Genomic DNA, 21282 nt, shown 5'->3' on the forward strand with positions numbered 1-21282 from the left:
ATTGGATCCTTCTCGCGTACCTGTGATGAACGACAATGCAAGAATCTTAGTCTCAAACACATGATCAATCTTTAGAAAACTCTCAGAATGTACGTCGAGCAAGGTTTGACTTTCCTGATCTCAAGATTTAAAAGTCGACAAACAAAACTAGCAAGAGGCCAATTCTTTTCAAACTTTCTAAAGGTTTGTCCCATCCAGTCTTGCCGTGGCTATGGCTTCTCAAGGTACGTCGTCTCCAAATATTCATGTCCTCGCATTTCCCGTCCCAGGCCAGGGACACATCACTCCGATGATGCATCTCTGTAAAAAGATCGCCGCTCGAGATGGATTCACCGTCTCGTTCGTCAATGTCGACAGCCTCCACGACGAGATGATCAAGCACTGGAGAGCTCCACCCAATACGGACCTCCGCCTCGTCTCAATCCCACTCTCCTGGAAGATCCCACACGGCCTGGATGCTTACACTCTCACTCACTTGGGTGAGTTCTTCAAGACCACCACCGAGATGATCCCAGCTCTCGAGCATCTCGTCTCCAAACTCTCTCTCGAGATCTCGCCGGTCCGCTGCATAATCTCGGACTACTTCTTCTTCTGGACCCAGGACGTTGCTGATAAGTTCGGGATTCCAAGGATTGTTCTGTGGCCTGGATCCGCTGCCTGGACCACGATTGAGTATCACATACCCGAGCTCATCGCCGGAGGCCATGTCTTTCCCAGCTTGACCGAAGGTAACTCCACTTTCAATGGCATTCACATACGCCTCAAAATTTTGCAGCGAAGAAGCTTGTCGCGGATGAATCTGTAGTGGGGATTATCAAGGGACTGGGACCTCTTCATCAAGCCGACATACCTCTCTACTTGCAAGCTGACGATCATCTCTGGGCGGAGTACTCCGTGCAGCGAGTCCCCTACATCCGCAAGGCCTCCTGCGTGCTCGTCAACTCCTTTTACGATCTGGAGCCGGAAGCTTCCGACTTCATGGCGGCCGAGCTCCGCAAAGGTGGCACGGAGTTTCTCTCCGTCGGTCCGATGTTTCTCCTGGACGAGCAGACCTCCGAGATCGGACCAACCAACGTGGTGCTCAGGAACGAGGACGACGAGTGCCTGCGGTGGCTCGACAAGCAGGAAAAGGCTTCCGTTCTCTACATATCTTTTGGCAGCATTGCGGTCGTGACTGTCGAACAGTTTGAGGAGATTGCGGTGGGACTGGAAGCAATCGGAAAGCCTTTCCTGTGGGTTTTACGGCCAGAACTTCTCATTGGCAATCCGGTAGAGAAGTATAAGGAATTCTGCGAACGTACCTCCAAGCAGGGATTTACTGTGTCCTGGGCACCGCAGCTACGAGTTCTGAAACACCCCTCCATCGCTGCGCACCTCAGTCACTGCGGCTGGAACTCGGTGCTGGAAAGTATCAGCAATGGAGTGCCCCTCATGTGTTGCCCTTGGGGAGCTGAGCAAAACACCAACGCAAAGCTGGTTATACATGACTGGAAGATTGGAGCTGGATTTGCAAGAGGGGCGAATGGACTGATCGGCAGAGGCGACATCGAAAAGACGCTGCGGGAGGTGATGGATGGGGAAAGAGGGAAGCAGATGAAAGACGCTGTTGAGGTGCTGAAGTGCAAGGCAAGGAAAGCTGTGGAGAGTGATGGTCGATCCGCTGCGAGCTTGGATGATTTTCTTAAAGGCCTCAGCAGCCAGTGATGCGATGATAAGTTATCACTGCAAGTGCTAGTGTGAGATGGCAAACATGTGAAAAACTTACATGCCACGAATCTGTCAAGCTTGACAAAACATGAAGAGAATAAAATAGTCGTCTAGCTTGCAACGCCTTTGTTGACTGGAGAAAACAAGACAGAATCCACCGTTGAATAGCGCTGACCACTTGTAAATGCCTTGATGTGCCAGTGTTTGATCAGGCCACGACGAGGCATGGGCTAGAGCAGTGAAGGCTGAAAAGGAACAGTAGGAATAGTGCCACTACGTTAAGTGCCTGCTTGTTCTATATGGACATCATGCCATCCTATGTGTTTGCAAAATATCTCAAATCTGCCATGTGGCTTGCCTAGGTAAGTCCTTCTAAGAAATGTGGAAGCAACTATAGCAAGGGAGGTTAGGCAATACAAGGCTACCCAACTCGCTTGTTGGCCAAAAAGACTAATTGGTCGAGCTAAAAAGTGCATAAAAAATCTTGTGTGAGAGAGGAGGATGTAATGTGATTAGAGAGACTTTAAGCCACCATGTTTCCACCAGCCAGCCACAAGCCATTCTAGAACTGGGAAGATGGGGGCTCCAAAGCACCAAAAAAGGTGCATTTGCCCCAATTGCCCCACACATTTGCAGGGAAGAGCCTGAAAACATTATCTTACTAATCAGATATGCTTAGGGCCACTATGTTACTGCCAATAGACCATGAGCCTCTCTTTTCTATTCTAGAATTTTCCCTCAATCTCTCTCAATCCTCTCATTAGAACACTTTGAAAATATGACTCCTCAAGAACACTTTTAAAATTAAGATTATTGTCTTAGGGCCACTATGTTGCTAGAGAAATCTCACAGCTTACAAGTGGCAACATGGTGGCCCTAAGTTTGTGTGTGAGCATTTCATGGCTGACTAGAAAACACTCTCCATTCTAAGATCTACCAGAACATTATTAAACACTTGATCTACCAGAACATTATTAAACACTTTTAAATGCTTCTAGAAAAGTGAGGTCTAACCTATTACTATCACCATCCTCCTCATTATATCCCTAAAGTTGGATTGCAAGTCTTCATCCACACTATGTCTCATAGTGAAGATATTAGGCACCTAAATCACAAAAGAATATCCTAATAGATCTCATTTCCTTACTTTAGTGCCAGATGATTAAAACACGCTATTGACTATAGATAGTACAACTATATTATCTTGCCACCACTTAGGATGTAATGCTAATTGCATCCTCACCAAAATCTTACTCAATTTATAAATTCCACTCTAATTGACAAATATAAAATTTTCTGTCTTGAAAGTTGCTATTCTGGCATCACTTTGCTTCCTTTAGCTATTCTCTTTTATTAAACTTATAAATTCCTTTTCAGCTTGCATCCCAAAAATCTTTGCATCCAAGGAAATTATTTTCTTTTTGTTACAACATCTTTTTCATCTCAAGCTTAACCATTTGGGATCTCCTTTCAACTTCTTGTCTATTCATTACCACTTTTGGCTCTTTATATCTGTCTACTCCTAATGTTCAAATTTTTTTTTTCTTTAGCTTTACATGTTTACTAATGTATAAAACAGACTAAAAGGCAAGATACCTAGGGCTCCAATTCATATTCATTTTTTTCCTGAGCATGTATCAAATATTAAAGACAAAAGATATTCTATGATGGTCATTGTAACAGCTACCCAAAAATTCTAAACAATCACTTTTCGTTCTGATCTCGTCTTACCAGCTTGCCAAATCAAAGCATGCTATACTGCTCCATGTTTGTGTAGAAGGCGAGCGATGGCTGGTATCCCCCGTTAGCTTTGGACGGCGTGCATGCAGCGAGGTGCTTCATGTCGATCAATCCATCATCGGTCAGAATAACCTGTAGTTTAAACAGTTGACAGATTGTCAGCAAGACTTTGCCTCGGGGAAGATGATGTTCGTTACAAACGGCACACACCGCCGAAACCCCTCACGAGCAGACACACAGCTCGGCGGAGGTCTGCTCGACACGGGGGACACGGGCGGTTATGAACACCTGTCATCGATGCCACGGATGAGTCTCTCATTTGGGGTGGCACCGACAAGCCCAAAAGTTCGTGGAGCTTTTTCACAGCTGCAGTGGTTCCAGAGTCGCAGAAGAAGAGAGCATCGTCCTTGGTTCCTCCAAGGGACTCCTTGACATAACTCGTGGCCAGTTTCACCATCCGGGTGGTCTTCTCTCCGACGTAGCTGTCTAACGAAAGGTGAAACCGTGTGATGGTGCTCAAGATCCGTCATAGCATATATGGAATGGAAAATGTACATATGTGTGACATGGTGAACCGGTGAAGACTCGTGTCTCTCCACGTGGACTAGCCACGTGGCACAGGGCCACTCTCAACACTCCCACTGGCACTGTGGCCATCAAATTCAATCGCCAAATCGTGGAGCCAGCATGTTGTGAAAGCTCGCACGCCAGGGTCTTGGCAACCACGGCAGTGGAGAAAGTCCCAGCCCTTCGCGATGGACTTGAAATCGATCTCGGGGTAGTGCTTTTGTGAAGATATCTGCAACCTGAGTGGTCGTGTCGCAGTAGATCAGCTCAATTGTGCCATCTTCCACTTTCTCACGAACAAAATGATGATGAATCCCAAAGTGTTTGGTGCGTGAATGAAAGTGAGGATTGGCCGCTAACGCAATGCAGCTTTGATTGTCACAGAAGAGGCGAGTGGGAGTCTTCACACTCACACCAAGGTTAGAAAGTAGTGAGCGTAACCACACACCTTCTTTGGTAGCTTGTGAGGCTGCCAAATATTCTGCTTCAGTACTAGAGGTTGCCACTGTACTTTGCTTCCTGCTGCACCACGAGACTGTCGCACTGCCCAGGGAAAACGAATAGCCAGAGGTGGACTTGCGTGTGTCACAGTCTCCCCCAAAATCAGCATCACAGTAGCCCGTGAGGGTAAGCGCTTTTCCCTGGTAGCACAATCCAAGGTAAGGAGTACCTCGAAGGTACCTGAAGATGCGTTTCACCGCTGCCCAATGTTGAGATCCAGGATTAGCCAGGAATTGGCTAACTTTGCTCACGGCAAAAGAAATATCTGGGCACGTACAAACAGCTGGATACATGAGACTGCCAACAGCTTGTCTGTAAGGGATGGAGTCCATGGCTCTCTTGTCGTCCTCTGTCTCAGGAGACATGGCTCGTGAAAGCTGGCAGCCTAGTTCCATTGGTGTCGCCACTGGATTAGAGCTCGTCATAGAAAACCTGGCCAGCATCTCTTCTATATACTTGGCTTGGTGAAGATAGATAGTGCGTTGAGAGCGATCACACACAAGTTCCATGCCAAGAAAGTAGGAAGCCGAGCCAAGAGTTTTCATCTCAAATTGGCTGCAAAGATCTCGCTTAACCTGGAGAAACATTAAGCGATGATTATGGATGACAAGAGTATCATCAACATAAAGAGCGATGATCACAAATGATTCACCCTCCACCCGAATATAAAGATTCGGGTCTGCCTCGCTACGGGAAAAGCCCACACTTAGTATAAAATCATCAAAGCGTTTGTACCAAGATCTGGGTGCTTGTTTCAAGCCGTAGACAGCTTTCTTGAGAAGCCAGAGATGATCCTCTTTTCCAGCGGCTAGAAATCCTTCTGGCTGTGCCATATAGATTTCTTCTTCAAGCGCGCCATAAAGAAACGCCGTGGTCACATCCATCTGTTCCAGATCAAAGTCTCCCACCGCAGCAAAATTAATCAAGGAACGAAGAGTAGAATGCTTAACCACTAGAGCAAAGGTGTTGTTGTAGTCAGGTCCAGGAACTTTCGAGCATCCTTTCGAGCTGCAACTCTCACAAGAGCCTTGCTCTCTTGACACCCTACCCCTCAGGTCAAGCCTAGCTGGGAGCAAACTAAACTTACCAAATATCAATCAATATGTGGTGTGATTCCCTTAGCGAACCAATAAAGTCGAACCCAAGACTTTTTTGATACCAAATATAAGCTTCTAAATTTGGACTTCCCGACCCAATATTATTCAAACCCAAGGATATTTAACCCCATTATCCTAAAACCCTTAATCGATTGGAAAAAGGGATGCACTTTTGTTTATGAGCCTTTTCCTTCTATATTTGAACCTCTATAGTTCATCTCTCAAATCATTCCCTTTGGTTGTTTACACTCTAATACTGTCCAAACTAGAAACAGTTGAAATGGCAGTAAGGCAAGGAGAGGAGATCCATTAGGATATTCTTTTGTGATTTGGGTGCCAAGATCTTCACTATAAAACAAAGTGTAAATAAAGATTTACAATCAGGTTTTAGGGATTTAGAAAGGAGGATGACTCCAAAAAGGGTTAGACTAGGCCTCACCCCTTTCCAAAAGCATTTAAAGTGTTTAATAATGTTCTTGTAAAACTTAGAATGGAGAGTGTTTTCCAAAGAGATATCACAACTAGTGAATAATAACATGATGGCTATGAGCTTGTGTATGAGCTAGCTAATGGCAACACAATGGCCTTGGGACAGTAATCTTGATTCTAAAAGTGTTCTTGAGGACTCATATCTTCAAAGTGTTCTCTTGGAAGGATTGAGAGAGATTGAGGGAGAATTCTAGAGTAGGAAAGAGAGGCTCATAGTCTGTTGGCAGCAATATAGTGGCTTTAAGCATATTTGAGTAGCAAGAGGGTGTTTTTAAGCTCTTTCCTACAAGTGTGTATGATAGTGAAACAATTAGATGCAATATTCCTTCTACACAATGCAATAAAGAATTAGCACTCCTAGCTTGATTAGTTGGTTTTTTTAGCAATGAATGCCTTGGATTTGCTTGGCCTCCCCTTTTATAGCCACTTTTGCATTTCTTGGAGGGACTTGCCTAGACAAGCCATGTGGAAGATTTGAGATATTCAGCAAACATATGGGCAAATTTAATTGTTAGGTTTGCCTTAATATCAGAGGAGAAGAGTTTTACATCCTACACATATGGATATAGTGGAAGAGTTTGGAAGATATTACTATTCTCTAATCTAGAGAGTAGTGAGTTGGTTCAGGAAGATTCTCAAAAGAAAGTATTTGTAAGAATAGTAGGTAAGAGTTCAATTCTAGGAGCATCAAAGGTCATGAACAGGATTTTATCAAGATTTTCTTTAAAAGAAGTGAGTAGAGATTTCTTGAGGACATAAGAAATATATAATATATGGATAGTGGTATCATATAAGATGCCTTAGTCAAAAGATGGGTAAAGAAATAAGGTATACCCTTTTCGTGAAAAAATGAGGAATCATAATATATCTTTTACAGTATAAATAAGAAGATAGAAAAGAACCATTCTCTACAAAGGAGTGTAGAATAGAAGTAGATATGACAAAGATGAGTGCAAAAGCTTTTGGAAAGGGGGATAAAGTGGAATGAGTCTAGACAAGCTTTTGAGATTTCAATAATGAAGGGTTGATTGTTGAGGAGATAAGTGGGTGGAAAAGCAATAGTGACTATAGAAATTACAAGTCACAAAGGAGTTATGAAAATTCCTATTCCATATTTATAGCATGAAGCCTCTCAACTGCTTTGTCTGGCAAAAACTCAATTAACACATAAGGTGATTTATATATTCCAAACATAGGCAAAAATTGAGTTATAACTCTTATTCTAATAATTGTATAATTTTGCCTATATGCAAAATATTGACTATCTGGGAATTATCTTTTGTAAGGAGGTTTACGTCTCACAAAGGGTCACACCTTACAAAAGGTGTTTCATGCCTAAAGTGATGAGTATTTCCCCTCTTTATATAATAGATAAGCTTTGATTAATTCGTTTAAGTGTACTAAACATAAAGTGGTTTGAACGGTTATAATGGTTCATAATAACTATTTCCAAATTTTCAATTTTATGAGTTTTGTTTGAGTCTTATAAGTTTTTGTAATATGCATAGAAGACTTAAACTCGGGACAAGTCTATTCTAAAACTGTATATAAGTAGTAGTTAATGCTAAAGGACCTTGGATCAAAGTCTTGAGACAACACAATGTTTTAATTATGATTTTGCTTCTATTAAAGCCTCATAAGATTTGGATGAATAGTTCCTCAATTTATTCTTCACTAAGACTGGCTTTAACTCTCTTTAAACTGGAGTCAAAAACAAAAGTTATAAGTGCCCAATTTTCCTACTTATGTATGCCTAGAAAAATTGTGACACGCTACTAAAAAAAGTGTCTTTTAAAAATCTAAGTGAGAATTTGCTTAGAGGGAAAGAATTCTAGAGTAGTTGATTGTGTCTTCCATATCAAACAAACTCCATTCCTTTTTTTTTATAGATTTTTCTCAAGAAATTGTCAGTAAAACAATTTAAACTTGAGTTTTTTAGTAATGTATGTTGTACTTCAATTTTAAACTTGTCCTATGCTCTATAGCTTTAGTGATAGTTGAAAAACTATATTTCTTATGTTGTTTAGGCACTAAGCCACTGCAATTACTAAAAGACATTTTTCGTTCATTGTTGTCTAGGCTTAAGGCCTTTAGAATCATTGAAATGATCTACTTATGAATCCTAATGCTTGACATGTTTGGAATTCACAAGGAATTTTCTCTCAATTGTTTTTCAAGCTAAAGAGTGATGGCTTATCCTACCATAGTTGTTAAAAGTGAGTAAGGTTTTTTCTACCTGTACTCATGTTCTTGCCCATGCTTGCAAAATAGTGACAAAAAACATAGATGAGAATGTAAAAAAAAAAAAGTGAAGAAGATAGAAAATAATAGAACTCAGCCTCAAACCCCAAAGGCGTGAGTAATAATAAGTATATGTCATTTTTTAACTTTACTTTGTACAAACAATCATAAATGGGAGAAAAAATGGTTAATTCAATGCAAATGCATACAATAGTGAGCGAGGGTTGTTTTTTAGCACGTCTAAGTGTTATTTATATACTACATGATTTTATAACTGTTTTTAACTATTTCATGTTTGTCTATGACAAGCATTGCTTAAGTCAAGTTTTCTTTTTTGGATACTTAAGCTTAGGCATAATCTCATTTCATCTAAACTTCCTTCTTCTGCTCTGCTTGGGAAGATATACAAAATAAAACATTTACCTCTTCATCAAACATTGCCAAAGTCTGAATTGATAATTCTAAGAAGAATACCATGCTATCTTCCATGGTATTTCCAAAATATACAAGTCACTTTGCTTGAGAGGTTAAGCAAAGATTATTAAACTGCTAAAACATTGATAAAAGTGCACCTAGATCTAATCACATATCAAGCCACAGAAAATCATCAAATAAATCAGACATAATAATTACTTCTCTAAACCACTAAAAGATGACTGTGTTTGGGTGTCCAAAGCAATGCTCAGTCTTCATTTCTTCCCTCCACTCAATCCATGCAAGAACCACTATCTTCAAGCCCCATCTCACTGTCAACCATCTCCTCTTTTGGCTGCGTGGTAGGCTGCCTCAAATAAGCAGAGTAAGTGATTGTCTCCAGAACAGTGAGCTTTCCCAGCAAAACATGCTCTTGATTTACATAAGCATCTGATAGAAAGCTTCAGAATCACTAAATCAAATGTTTATACACACAGCAGTCCCATGCCTCATGTTTGTCTGGAAATTCCCATTGGATCCTTCTCGCCCCACAATCTACCTGTGATGAACGACAATGCAAGAATCTTAGTCTCAAACACGTGCTCAATCTTTAGAGAGTCTTGCGAAGTCACTGAAAGACTCGTTGACTTTGGAGATGGGTTGCGTAAAGTATATATATCCCACCACACAAACTTTTGTTTGAATTGATGCGAAAACGAATATAGCGCTCAAGAATCCTAGAGTCGGAAGGTAACGAGCTCGGGATCAATGCCGGCGGGCGCCGTGCTGCCCTGCCCTGGATCGTGAGCCAGTTGCTTGGCAATCGCCATAGCGGTACCCAGGTAATCTTTATGCTGCTGGAGCAGTGGGAGTTTGGTCCATTCCTTGTGTAATGTGGCCTTGGCGGTGGTGTTGATGCTGTTCTTCTCCTCGTATTTCCAGTTCCCAGACTGCCACTCGAACTCGTAGAGGGGGAGAAAGCGCTGGCCATAGTCCGCCACGAACTCTATGGCGCACAGCAAGAAATGGAACTCTTCCTTGGAGAGGAAGTATGCGAAGTTCAAGCGCGTCCATCCAGGTTTGACACCGCTATATCCCTGTGAGAAAAAAAAAAAGTTCTTTCCTCGTTAGAAAAAGCTTCTTGGCGAAACCTTCTATTGTTTTGCTTCTCAACCTCTTGAATTGCTGCTCGAAATTTCAGGGAGAGCTCATCACTGACTTTGAGAAGCGAGTGGCCGTAAGGACCAGCACACGAGCACCCTCCTCTCGACTGGATCCCAAACAAATCGTTGAGGAGCTTGGCTACAAACCGGCCTTGCAGCACGGTTTGCTGGATTCCACCGTTGGAATCAGTGGTCCGGACGAGGAACGAGACGATCGCTGCTCGTTTCACTTGCTTGTTCCCGAGCACCACTATCTTTCGGTTCTTGGACAACCTTTTCAACGCGGTGGTGATGAAGATGTGCTCTCTCGACTCGATGAGACGGTATCCCATTTCTTCTTGGACAGTGAAGACAATCCCGGCTTTTATCCGCTGGAGTATGGAAGGTGTTCCAGCGTCTTCTCGGCTTTCAATGTCCTCCAGGTAGAGTGTGTCCTGGTATGAGTTTGTTTAGTGTTGGTTTACTTTTTTCTTTCGCTGGAAAGGGAACTGACCTCTTTGTTGTAGTTGACGAAGTCTACCACTCCTCCACCTGTTGTCGACGGTGCGTGATCCTTGAGCTTGTAAAGCTTTTTGTTCATGCAAAGCAGGCCCGGTGTTCCTGGCCCTCCGACATACTTGTGTGGACTCAGCATCACAGCATCATATCCATCAGCTTTTCGCGATCGCATGTCGATCTTCACGTATGGACCGCTGTTGATCAGATTAGCTTATTTTCGTCCTTGGTAAAAGATCTCGTCTTACCAGCTTGCGAAATCAAAACATGCTAATGCTCCATGTTTGTGTAGAAGGCGAGCGATGGCTCTAGTGTCCGCTAAAACTCCCGTGACATTACTGCAAGCGGAGAAGGAGCCAAGCATTGGACGATCTGCGTGCTTGGGATTTTGCAGCTCCTCTTCGAGGTACTTCATGTCAATCAATCCATCCTCGGTCATTGGAACTTGAATAACCTGTGGTTTAAACAGTTGACAGATTGAAAGAAACTAAAAAGTCCAACCTCGGCAAGACTTTGCCTCCAGGGAAGAAGGTTGGAATGATGCTCGTATGGGCCTATGAACACCAGCCATCTCTTCCTGTCATCGATCGCTGCCACGGCTGACTCTCTCATTTGGGGCGGCACAGACAAGCCCAAAAGTTCGTGGAGCTTTTTCACAGCTGCAGTGGTTCCAGAGCCGCAGAAGAAGAGAGCATCATCCTCGGTTCCTCTCAGGGACTCCTTGACATAACTCGTGGCCAGTTTCACCATCCGGGTGGTCTTCTCTCCGACGTAGCTGTCCTCGGCATGCGTGTTCCCTGAAACAGAATGCAGCGGGTCCAGATATGCAGAAGAGAATTCACGGCTTCACTCACCGTAGGACGGCATGACGTGCTTGATGAGGAAGTTTTCTATATAGAACAAGCAGCGGCCAGAGGCAGTGTAATCGGCATAAGTGAGAAGCCTGCTGCCGAATGGTGTGGAGATTTGGAGCTGGGAGCCGATGATCTGGGATCTCAGCCAGACACACTTTTGCTCATCGTCAAAGGGCCTGAAGAACTTGAAAGGATTGGGCTTGAAGTCTGGCTGCCAATCCTCCTCGATGCTGGGAGTTACCTCGCCGACCTTGGAAGCCGACTTTGGAACAAAGCACCTCATCGTCTTACCAGTGAGCCTCTCCTACTTTGCTTGTGATACGTTCGCTAGTAGGACATCGTTTGCAAACTTACCTTGTTCTTAACACTCCATCTCCTCTTCAGCCATCACAAATATCCTGTTTTAGTGCACGAAAATGTCTTCACAGATGCCCAGTGGATTTCTGTCCTATTTGTCCAGATCACTTTAGGAGAAACATGGTCAGTTACGATGCTGGGAGTTACATTGCTGACCTTGGAAGTCGACTTTGAAGCAAATCACTTCATTGTCTTATTGGTGAGCACTCTTTTGATACGATCACTATTTATAATTTATAATGAATTTTGTGGTAGCAGGATTTTACTACCTGTAGTATTTGTACTTCATTTTACTATTAATTACTATAAGTTAATATATTTGTATGCTTCAATTAGTTTTATTGTCTATAAATATGGTAAAGATGGTTTGTTTTGTCAAGCTTAATAAATTCTAAGGGACTTATCACCTAAGTGGGCTTGATTATGAAGTCTTAGTCTTTTGTTGACCTTAGAGATATTTGAAGGTATTATTCAAATTTAAGGATGTTATATCCCAAGATTTTTAACTAATTGGAAAAGGGGTGTATTCTTATTCATAGGCTTTTTTTTTATACATTTGAACATTTATGGATTATCTCTCAAATCATTTACTTTAATTGTTTGCAACCATTATGCTTCCTTATGAACAAAAGTTGAGAGTCATAACTTTCTCTCGAGCCCCTGTAATGCACCCTATCTCTCTTCCCTTAGGCCAACTGAAAAAGAGGCAATTATTTAATGAGAAAGCTTTTAGTGGCTATTTTATCTCCATTTATCCCCCAAGGTTCCAAGGATCCACGGTGACAGTATATCCAAATCTCATCCCATGATCATATGCGCTACACTCACCCCCCTTTTAGAGATGTCAATGTCTTCATTGATTATTGACTAGCAACCCCTACTGAGCCAAGGGGAACCAACACCTCTATTTCCACACTGAATCTACCAATCTTTCCATTGTGTAAATTAGCTATTCCATGTGAAGCAACTAGTCATCCACCCGTACCGCAGTCCCACGGACGAAGTGACAGTGTGAGGCAAATAGTCATCCACCCGTACCGTAGTCCCACAGACGAAATGATAGTATATCCAAATCTCATCCTATGATCACATGCACTACACTCACCCCCCTGGGACTGCGAAGTGACAGTATATTCAAATCTCATCCTATGATCACATGCACTACACTCACCCCCCCTTTAGAGATGTCAATGTCCTCCCACGAACGAAGTGATAGTGTGAGGCAATTAGTCATCCACCCGTACCGCAGTCCCATGAACGAAGTGACAGTGTAAGGCAACTAGTCATCCACCCGTACCGCAATCTCACGGACGAAGTAACAGTATATCCAAATCTCATCCTATGATCACATGCGCTACACTCACCCCCCTGGGACTGCGAAGTGATAGTATATTCAAATTTCATCCTATGATCACATGCATTACACTCACCCCCCCTTTAGAGATGTCAATGTCCTCCCACGAATGAAGTGACAGTGTGAGGCAATTAGTCATCCACCCGTACTGCAGTCCCATGGACGAAGTGACAGTGTAAGGCAACTAGTCATCCACCCGTACCCACGGACGAAGTGATAGTATATCCAAATCTCATCCTATGATCACATGCGCTACACTCACCCCCCTCTAATACTAACTGTACCGCATCCTATCTCTCTCCCCTTAAGCCAACTGGAAAAGGGGCAATTGTTTGATGAGAGAGCCCTTAGTGGCTATTTTATCCCCATTTATCCCCCAAGGTTCCAAGGATCACGGTGACAATATATTTAAATCTCATCTTATGATCACATGCGCTACAGCCCCACTTTCTTGACACTTTAATTCTCAGGTTAAACTCATAATGTGACAAGTCTAAATATCAATCTTAACATCAATTGAAAAAAAAAAGGTGCACTCTTATTTGTGGGCCCTTTCCCTTTATATTTGAACTTTTATGGATTCTCTTTTATGTCATTCTTTTTGGTTGTTTATAATCTATGATACTTCCTTGTAAGCTTCCTCATTAATGGAAGTTAAAAGCTGTAACTCTCTTGAGAAGTCTACTCTCTTGACACCTTATTTGCCCATCCAAAGGTAAATTGGACCAGACTTCTTTGTGGACTTCCTCATGAATGGAAGTCAAGAGTTGTAACTTTCTTAAAAGGTTTGCTCTCTTGACACTTTACCCCTTGGGTCGAGCCCACTTAGAGGCAAATTAAACCTACCAAATGTTAATTTTAACATGTAATATGATTCTCTTAGTTTCCTGAAAAATCACCCAACCTAACACTATTCAAACTAGGATGTTTAACATAAATATTTTAAGACCCTTAATCAATTGAAAAAAAAAATGCAATGAACCATTTCCCTCTATATTTAAATCATTATGAATCATCTCTAAAATTTTATTCTCTTTGGTTACTTACAGAAACAAGATGTTATAAAACATCTTTTGCAAACTTACCTTGTTTTTAACAAAATGGTTGCCTAAAATGCACTCTAAGTTCCCTTTAACCATCACAAATATCCTACTTTAGTGCACCATGTGAGGAAAATGTCTTCACAAGTGCTTAGTGGATTATGTCTTATTTTTCCAGTTCACTTTAGAAGAAATATACTCAAGGAAACAACATGTTTTGTCAAGCTTGACAAATTTGAAGGGACCCACCACCTACACATCCAATGCACTTGTAAACACCAATCAACATCCACATCGAGATCAGTGGGATCAAAAACAAGGTTGTCCATTGAGTAGGCTTTCCACTGCTGCCAGTTGGAGATATCCTGATGCACTTGGTGCATATAATTGGCCTCACAGTGTCGTGCGCCAACTTGCCTCTAACGTGATCATTGACACCGGCCTGTTATAGTTATCAGTCAGAACTATAGGACCTGCTGGAGTCATTCTTGATTATGAAGCCCTTGTCTTTTGTTGACCCTTAGAGATATTTGAGGTGGGAAGAACTTCATGGGGAGTTACCTTTGGGAAAGACAAGATATGTCTAGGGAGTGGTCCTTGGAATGCCAAATTTCCTGAGAAGATGACACTTGAGAGTTTCAAGAATTTCGAGACTTCTGGACAGACTTTGAATGGGAACAACACAAGAAAGAAATTAAACAATAATTTACACTATTAATCTCCTACGAGTCTAAGATCTTACCGTGTTACAGTAGCTGAAAGTCCAAGTCCAACCTGGAGAGCTATAAATCTTACCCAAGTTTTCATGAGAAAGGAGAACAGATATATTATTATGGATGTCGCATGGAAGGATTTGAGTGTGAGCGCGAGAAATGGACGAGTGTTGCTGGAGACTATGTGTGGCTATGCCCAGAGCGGCCAAATCACGGCGATCATGGGTCCTTCGGGATCCGGAAAGTCCACCTTGCTCGATGCGCTTGCTGGTATAGTTTTCCAAGATTGATTTGGGTTGGGCAATAGATTAAAGCTCGAGATTCTTGCATTGTCGTTCATCACAGGTAGATTGGCCAAGAACGCGAGGCGAGAAGGATCCATTTTTGTGAATGGGAATCTCCAGACGAACATGAGGCATGGGACTGCGGTGTGTATATAAACATTTGATTCTGTGATTCTCAAACTTTCTGTCATAGGCCTATGTGAAACAAGAAGATGTTTTGCTAGGAACACTCACTGTCTTAGAGACAATCACTTACTCTGCTCAATTGAGGCTGCCTCACTCACTGCCGCAAAGCCAAAAGATGGAGATGGTTGAGAGTGTGATCACTGAGATGGGGCTTGGAGATTGCAGGCATACAGTGGTGGGAGGTTGGTTCTCGCATGGATTGAGCGGAGGGGAGAAACGAAGAGTGAGCATTGCTTTGGAGATTCTAACTCAGCCATCTCTTTTGTTCATGGACGAACCAACCAGTGGTTTAGACAGGTGAATATTTATATGATTTTTAAGTCCGGTTTATTGTAATTTTTATTTGATGTTTTCTTTGCAGTGCATCTGCGTTTTATGTGATTAAAACAATTAAGAACCTAGCTACTTCAAAACGCACTGTTATTATGTCAATTCACCAGCCAAGCAGCGAAGTGTTTGAGCAGTTTGATAATCTTTGCCTACTATCTCAGGGAGCACTTGTATATTTTGGAGATGCCATGGAAGCTAGCACGGTACTTTTCTCAAATTTGATATTCTTTATGTTTTATATTTTATTTTAGTTCTTCGAGAGTGCTGGATTTCCTTGTCCTCTCCGAAGAAATCCATCAGACCACTATCTTAGAGTTATTAATTCTGATTTTGACAATGTTCAAAACAAGTTTAAGGTATTAATTTGTACTATTTTCTGGAGATTTTTTTCTTAATATTCATCTCAATTTGAACAGGAAGATATTGAAACTCAAGAAAAAGTTCCAGCTTCTGAAGCAATCAAAGTGCTTACAAATGCATTTCAGAATTTGCATTTGAGATCCCTCCACACAAAAGTTGACATTCTTTGTGTGACTAAGGTGAACCTTCTAGACAGTTTGTGTGACACACCTGGTGCAAAGGTAAATGACTTGATTTTTTAAAACATTATGATTATTAATGGATTACTATTTATAGAATGAATGCATCCAGATGCCTCAAGCAGGAGTTCTCCATCAGCTTTCCACGTTAACTAGAAGATCATTTCTAAATATGACAAGAGATATTGGATACTATTGGCTGAGAATCTTTGTGTACTTTATGCTTAGCATCGTTATTGGCAGTATATATTTTAATGTTGGCACTAAATACAACTCCATTGCAGTAAGAGAATACCAAAAAATATTCCTAACCATGGTTAAGCTCGTTTGTTTTTTTTAAGGCAAGGATTGGCTGTATGGCTTTTATTGGTAAATTTCTTACGTTTATGTCAATTGGAGGTTTTCCATCTTTCATTGAAGAGATTAAGGTATGGGATAGTTCTGAATTGTCTTGTTTTCATATCCAGTGATATTTTCTTCAGGTTTTTAATCATGAGAAACAAAATGGTTACTATGGTCCCATTGTGTTTACTCTCGCAAACACACTCTCTTCCATTCCTTATCTCCTTCTTATTTCATTGATATCAACAAGTGTATTTTATAATATGGTTAAACTCCACCCAGGCTTTGATCACTTCATATTTTTTATGTTGAACTTATTTGCATCTGTGACCGTCGTGGAGAGCTTGATGATGTGTGTAGCATCAATTGTTCCCAATTTTCTCATGGGAATAATTACAGGATCTGGAATCTTGGTAAATCTCTTTATATTTCTTAAACCGTTTCTAATGCGATTTTTCAGGGGTTATTCATGCTTGTTGACGGATTTTTTAAACTTGCTAATGAACTGCCAAAAGGTTTTTGGAAATATCCAATGCATTATATAGCATTTCAAACATATTTACTTCAGGTAAAACAAATATTATTTATTTTCTTGAAATTAAAAAAACTATAATAGGGTCTTTATGAAAATGATTTTCAAGGGCTTGAGTTTGATAATAATGATATATCTGAAGGAAAGCTATCAGGAACAACAATTCTTAAACAGTATCAAGTAGATCTCTCAAGATCTAAATGGTTGAACTTTATAATCCTGTTAAGCATGATTTTGGTTTATCGAGCAATTTTTATTACTATCATCAAACTCACTCAGCTCATAGATGGGAAAACTCTGATGTTTAAAATTAATAGTAAGACCTTTAAGAAAATAAATGCTTAAAATTAAAAGTATGGCTTCATGAGCTTGTCATTCACGTTTCACTTGTCATATTTATAAATGATCTTCTGGCATCTAGTAAGTGTCACGCAAATTGTCTTCAACCTTCATGTAACTTTTGTGTGGAGCAGAATTCAAATGCAAACTGAGAACTGAAACACAATATGCTTTTGTAAGAAATGCATTTGTAAGCGCTTTGATTGCTTCGTAATTATCTTTTGAGTTAGCCAAATGCCTTAGTCATGTAATTAGTGACACCCATGAATGGGATTCCCACTGATGCTCTGCACAGAAAATAATCAAATAAATCAGACATAATAATTACTTCTCTAAATAACTAAAAGATGATTGCGTTTGGGTTTCCAAAGCAATGCTCAGTCTTCATTTCTTCCCTCCACTCAATCCATGCGAGAACCACTGTCTCCAAGCCCCATCTCACTGTCAACCATCTCCTCTTTTGGCTGCGTGGTAGGCTGCCTCAAATAAGCAGAGTAAGTGATTGTCTCCAGAACAGTGAGCTTTTCCAGCAAAACATGCTCTTGATTTACATAAGCATCTGATAGAAAGCTTCAGAATCACTAAATCAAATGTTTATACACACCGCAGTTTCATGCCTCATGTTTGTCTGGAAATTCCCATTGGATCCTTCTCGCCTACCTATGATGAACGACAATGCAAGAATCTTAGTCTCAAACACATGATCAATCTTTAGAAAACTCTATCAGAATGCACGTCGAGCAAGGTTTGACTTTCCCGAGCCTGGCTGGACCCTGATCTGAAGATTTAAAAGTCGACAAAACTAGCAAGAGGCCAATTCTTTTCAAACTTTCTAAAGGTTTGTCCCATCCAGTCTTGCCGTGCTATGGCTTCTCAAGGTACGTCGTCTCCAAAGATCCATGTCCTCGCATTTCCCGTCAAAGGCCAGGGACACATCACTCCGATGATGCATCTCTGTAAAAAGATCGCCGCTCGAGATGGATTCACCGTCTCGTTCGTCAATGTCGACAGCCTCCACGACGAGATGATCAAGCACTGGAGAGCTCCACCCAATACGGACCTCCGCCTCGTCTCAATCCCACTCTCCTGGAAGATCCCACACGGCCTGGATGCTCACACTCTCACTCACTTGGGTGAGTTCTTCAAGACCACCACCGAGATGATCCCAGCTCTCGAGCACCTCGTCTCCAAACTCTCTCTCGAGATCTCGCCGGTCCGCTGCATCATCTCGGACTACTTCTTCTTCTGGACCCAGGACGTTGCTGATAAGTTCGGGATTCCAAGGATTGTTCTGTGGCCTGGATCCACTGCCTGGACCACGATTGAGTATCACATACCCGAGCTCATCGCCGGAGGCCATGTCTTTCCCAGCTTGACCGAAGGTAACTCCAATTTAAGTTTAAGTTCTGCCAATGGCAGTCACGTACGCCTCGAAACTTTGCAGCGAAGAAGCTTGTCGCGGATGAATCTGTAGTGGGCATTATCAAGGGACTGGGACCTCTTCATCAAGCCGACGTACCTCTCTACTTGCAAGCTGACGATCATCTCTGGGCGGAGTACTCCGTGCAGCGAGTCCCCTACATCCGCAAGGCCTCCTGCGTGCTCGTCAACTCCTTTTACGATCTGGAGCCGGAAGCTTCCGACTTCATGGCCGCCGAGCTCCGGAAAGGTGGCACGGAGTTTCTCTCTGTCGGTCCCATGTTTCTCCTGGACGAGCAGACGTCCGAGATCGGACCAACCAACGTGGTGCTCAGGAACGAGGACGGCGAGTGCCTGCGGTGGCTCGACAAGCAGGAAAAGGCTTCCGTTCTCTACATATCTTTTGGCAGCATCGCGGTCGTGACTGTCGAACAGTTTGAGGAGCTTGCGGTGGGACTGGAAGCAATCGGAAAGCCTTTCTTGTGGGTGTTACGGCCAGAACTTCTCATTGGAAATCCGGTAGAGAAGTATAAGGAATTCTGCGAACGTACCTCCAAGCAGGGATTTACTGTGTCCTGGGCACCGCAGCTACGAGTTCTGAAACACCCCTCCATCGCTGCGCACCTCAGTCACTGCGGCTGGAACTCGGTGCTGGAAAGTATCAGCAATGGAGTGCCTCTCATGTGTTGGCCTTGGGGAGCTGAGCAAAACACCAACGCAAAGCTGGTTATACACGACTGGAAGATTGGAGCTGGATTTGCAAGAGGGGCGAATGGACTGATCGGCAGAGGCGACATCGAAAAGACGCTGCGGGAGGTGATGGATGGGGAAAGAGGGAAGCAGATGAAAGACACGGTTGAGGTGCTGAAGTGCAAGGCAAGGAAAGCTGTGGAGAGTGGTGGTCGATCCGCTGCGAGCTTGGATGATTTTCTTAAAGGCCTCAGCAGCCAGTGATGCAATGATAAGTTATCACTGCAAGTGCTAGCGTGAGATGGCAAACATGTGAAAAACTTACATGCCGCGAATTTGTCAAGCTTGACAAAACATGAAGCGAATAAAATATTCGTCTACCTTGCAACGCCTTTGTTGACTGGAAAAAACAGGACCGAAATCCACCGTTGAATAGCACTGATCTCTTTCTCATCACATGTAAATGCCGTGATCGATCGCGCCGTGTTTGATCAGCCACGACAGAGCAGGATTCTTAGTGAAGGCTGAAAAGGAGCAGCAGGAATAGTGCCACAGCATTAAGGATAGGCTCCCATCGTAGCAGGCTTCTCCTTGCTTCTCATTACACTGCCTCTTCCTTGTTCTCTATAGAAAACTTCCTCATCAAGCACGTCGCCCTAGGGTGAGTAATCTCTTCTGCATATCCTGGAATTCTGTTTCAGGGAACACGCATGCCGAGGACAGCTACGTCGGAGAGAAGACCACCCGGATGGTGAAACTGGCCACGAGTTATGTCAAGGAGTCCCTTGGAGGAACCAAGGACGATGCTCTCTTCTTCTGCGACTCTGGAACCACTGCAGCTGTGAAAAAGCTCCACGAACTTTTGGGCTTGTCGGTGCCACCCCAAATGAGAGACTCATCCGTGGCATCGATGACAGGTGTTCATAACCGCCTGTGTCCCCCGTGTCGAGCAAACCTCCGCCGAGCTGTGTGTCTGCTCGTGAGGGGTTTCGGTGGTGTGTGCCGTTTGTAACAAACATCATCTTCCCCAAGGCAAAGTCTTGCCGACAATCTGTCAACTGTTTAAACTACAGGTTATTCTGACCGATGATGGATTGATCGACATGAAGCACCTCGCTGCACGCACGCCGTCCAAAGCTAACGGGGGATACCAGCCATCGCTCGCCTTCTACACAAACATGGAGCAGTATAGCATGCTTTGATTTGGCAAGCTGGTAAGACGAGATCAGAACGAAAAGTGATTGTTTAGAATTTTTGGGTAGCTGTTACAATGACCATCATAGAATATCTTTTGTCTTTAATATTTGATACATGCTCAGGAAAAAAATGAATATGAATTGGAGCCCCTAGGTATCTTGCCTTTTAGTCCGTTTTATACATTAGTAAACATGTGTATACACAAATTTAGTTTTTTTATAAGATCGATTTTATATATGTACACAAATTTAGTTTTTTTATAAGATTGATTTTTGATACACCAAATCCCTTATTTGAGATTGATTTGCAATTTCAGACTTCTTAAACGACTAGTTTCCTTGTCTATAAAGATTGTATTTTTGTCTGACTTCACCATATTTACCATTTCATATTGTTTTATGAGATTTTGGTACGCAATAATAGTTTTTTTAAGTCATCAAAATTTATATGAGCTCTCTTTATCACATATTCACGATAAATTTTAATGTATAAATGTAGGTGCATTTTGTCTGATACTAAGTCTTTACAATGTTTATAACATTTAATTAAGTTGTATATTCCTTGATTGTTTCAGATTTTCCTTGATAAAGTTTTTGTAGTTCATCATAATTTTCTCCTGGGTTTGTTTCCATGAAAAAATCTTTAAGGAAAATTTTTGTTTGTTTATCAAATGTGCCAAGCTTTTTGACATC

The 21282-nt window shown here is 42.2% G+C and overlaps 4 protein-coding genes across 4 annotated transcripts; 3 read left to right on the forward strand and 1 right to left on the reverse strand.

Annotated features, from left to right (window-relative positions):
* Positions 1 to 124: 124 nt before the first annotated feature.
* LOC9636870 (UDP-glycosyltransferase 85A2) lies at positions 125 to 1832 on the forward strand. Its single transcript, XM_024662182.1, has 2 exons — positions 125 to 728; positions 776 to 1832. Exons 1-2 carry the CDS (start codon positions 212 to 214, stop codon positions 1702 to 1704), a joined length of 1446 nt encoding a protein of 481 aa, XP_024517950.1. The 5' UTR covers positions 125 to 211; the 3' UTR covers positions 1705 to 1832.
* A 7598-nt stretch (positions 1833 to 9430) lies between these two features.
* LOC9637572 (probable cysteine desulfurase) lies at positions 9431 to 11743 on the reverse strand. The gene is made up of 6 exons (XM_002988397.2): positions 11269 to 11743; positions 10916 to 11211; positions 10663 to 10868; positions 10413 to 10611; positions 9931 to 10353; positions 9431 to 9853 (listed from the first exon to the last, which is right to left on the reverse strand). Exons 1-6 carry the CDS (start codon positions 11549 to 11551, stop codon positions 9494 to 9496), a joined length of 1767 nt encoding a protein of 588 aa, XP_002988443.1. The 5' UTR covers positions 11552 to 11743; the 3' UTR covers positions 9431 to 9493.
* A 3108-nt stretch (positions 11744 to 14851) lies between these two features.
* On the forward strand, positions 14852 to 17301 carry LOC9637573 (ABC transporter G family member 11). The gene is made up of 11 exons (XM_024662192.1): positions 14852 to 15002; positions 15078 to 15160; positions 15210 to 15499; positions 15564 to 15735; positions 15784 to 15888; positions 15949 to 16113; positions 16169 to 16354; positions 16413 to 16499; positions 16554 to 16826; positions 16874 to 16981; positions 17030 to 17301. The coding sequence occupies exons 1-11, from the start codon at positions 14852 to 14854 to the stop codon at positions 17288 to 17290; spliced, it is 1881 nt and encodes a 626-aa protein (XP_024517960.1). The 3' UTR covers positions 17291 to 17301.
* Positions 17302 to 18055: 754 nt separating this feature from the next.
* Positions 18056 to 19781, forward strand: LOC9637085 (UDP-glycosyltransferase 85A2). Its single transcript, XM_024662181.1, has 2 exons — positions 18056 to 18666; positions 18729 to 19781. The coding sequence occupies exons 1-2, from the start codon at positions 18150 to 18152 to the stop codon at positions 19655 to 19657; spliced, it is 1446 nt and encodes a 481-aa protein (XP_024517949.1). The 5' UTR covers positions 18056 to 18149; the 3' UTR covers positions 19658 to 19781.
* The last annotated feature ends 1501 nt before the right edge of the window (positions 19782 to 21282 follow it).

The sequence above is a fragment of the Selaginella moellendorffii genome, unplaced genomic scaffold (genome assembly GCF_000143415.4).
Source record: "Selaginella moellendorffii unplaced genomic scaffold, v1.0 SELMOscaffold_88, whole genome shotgun sequence".
Lineage (NCBI taxonomy): Eukaryota > Viridiplantae > Streptophyta > Lycopodiopsida > Selaginellales > Selaginellaceae > Selaginella > Selaginella moellendorffii.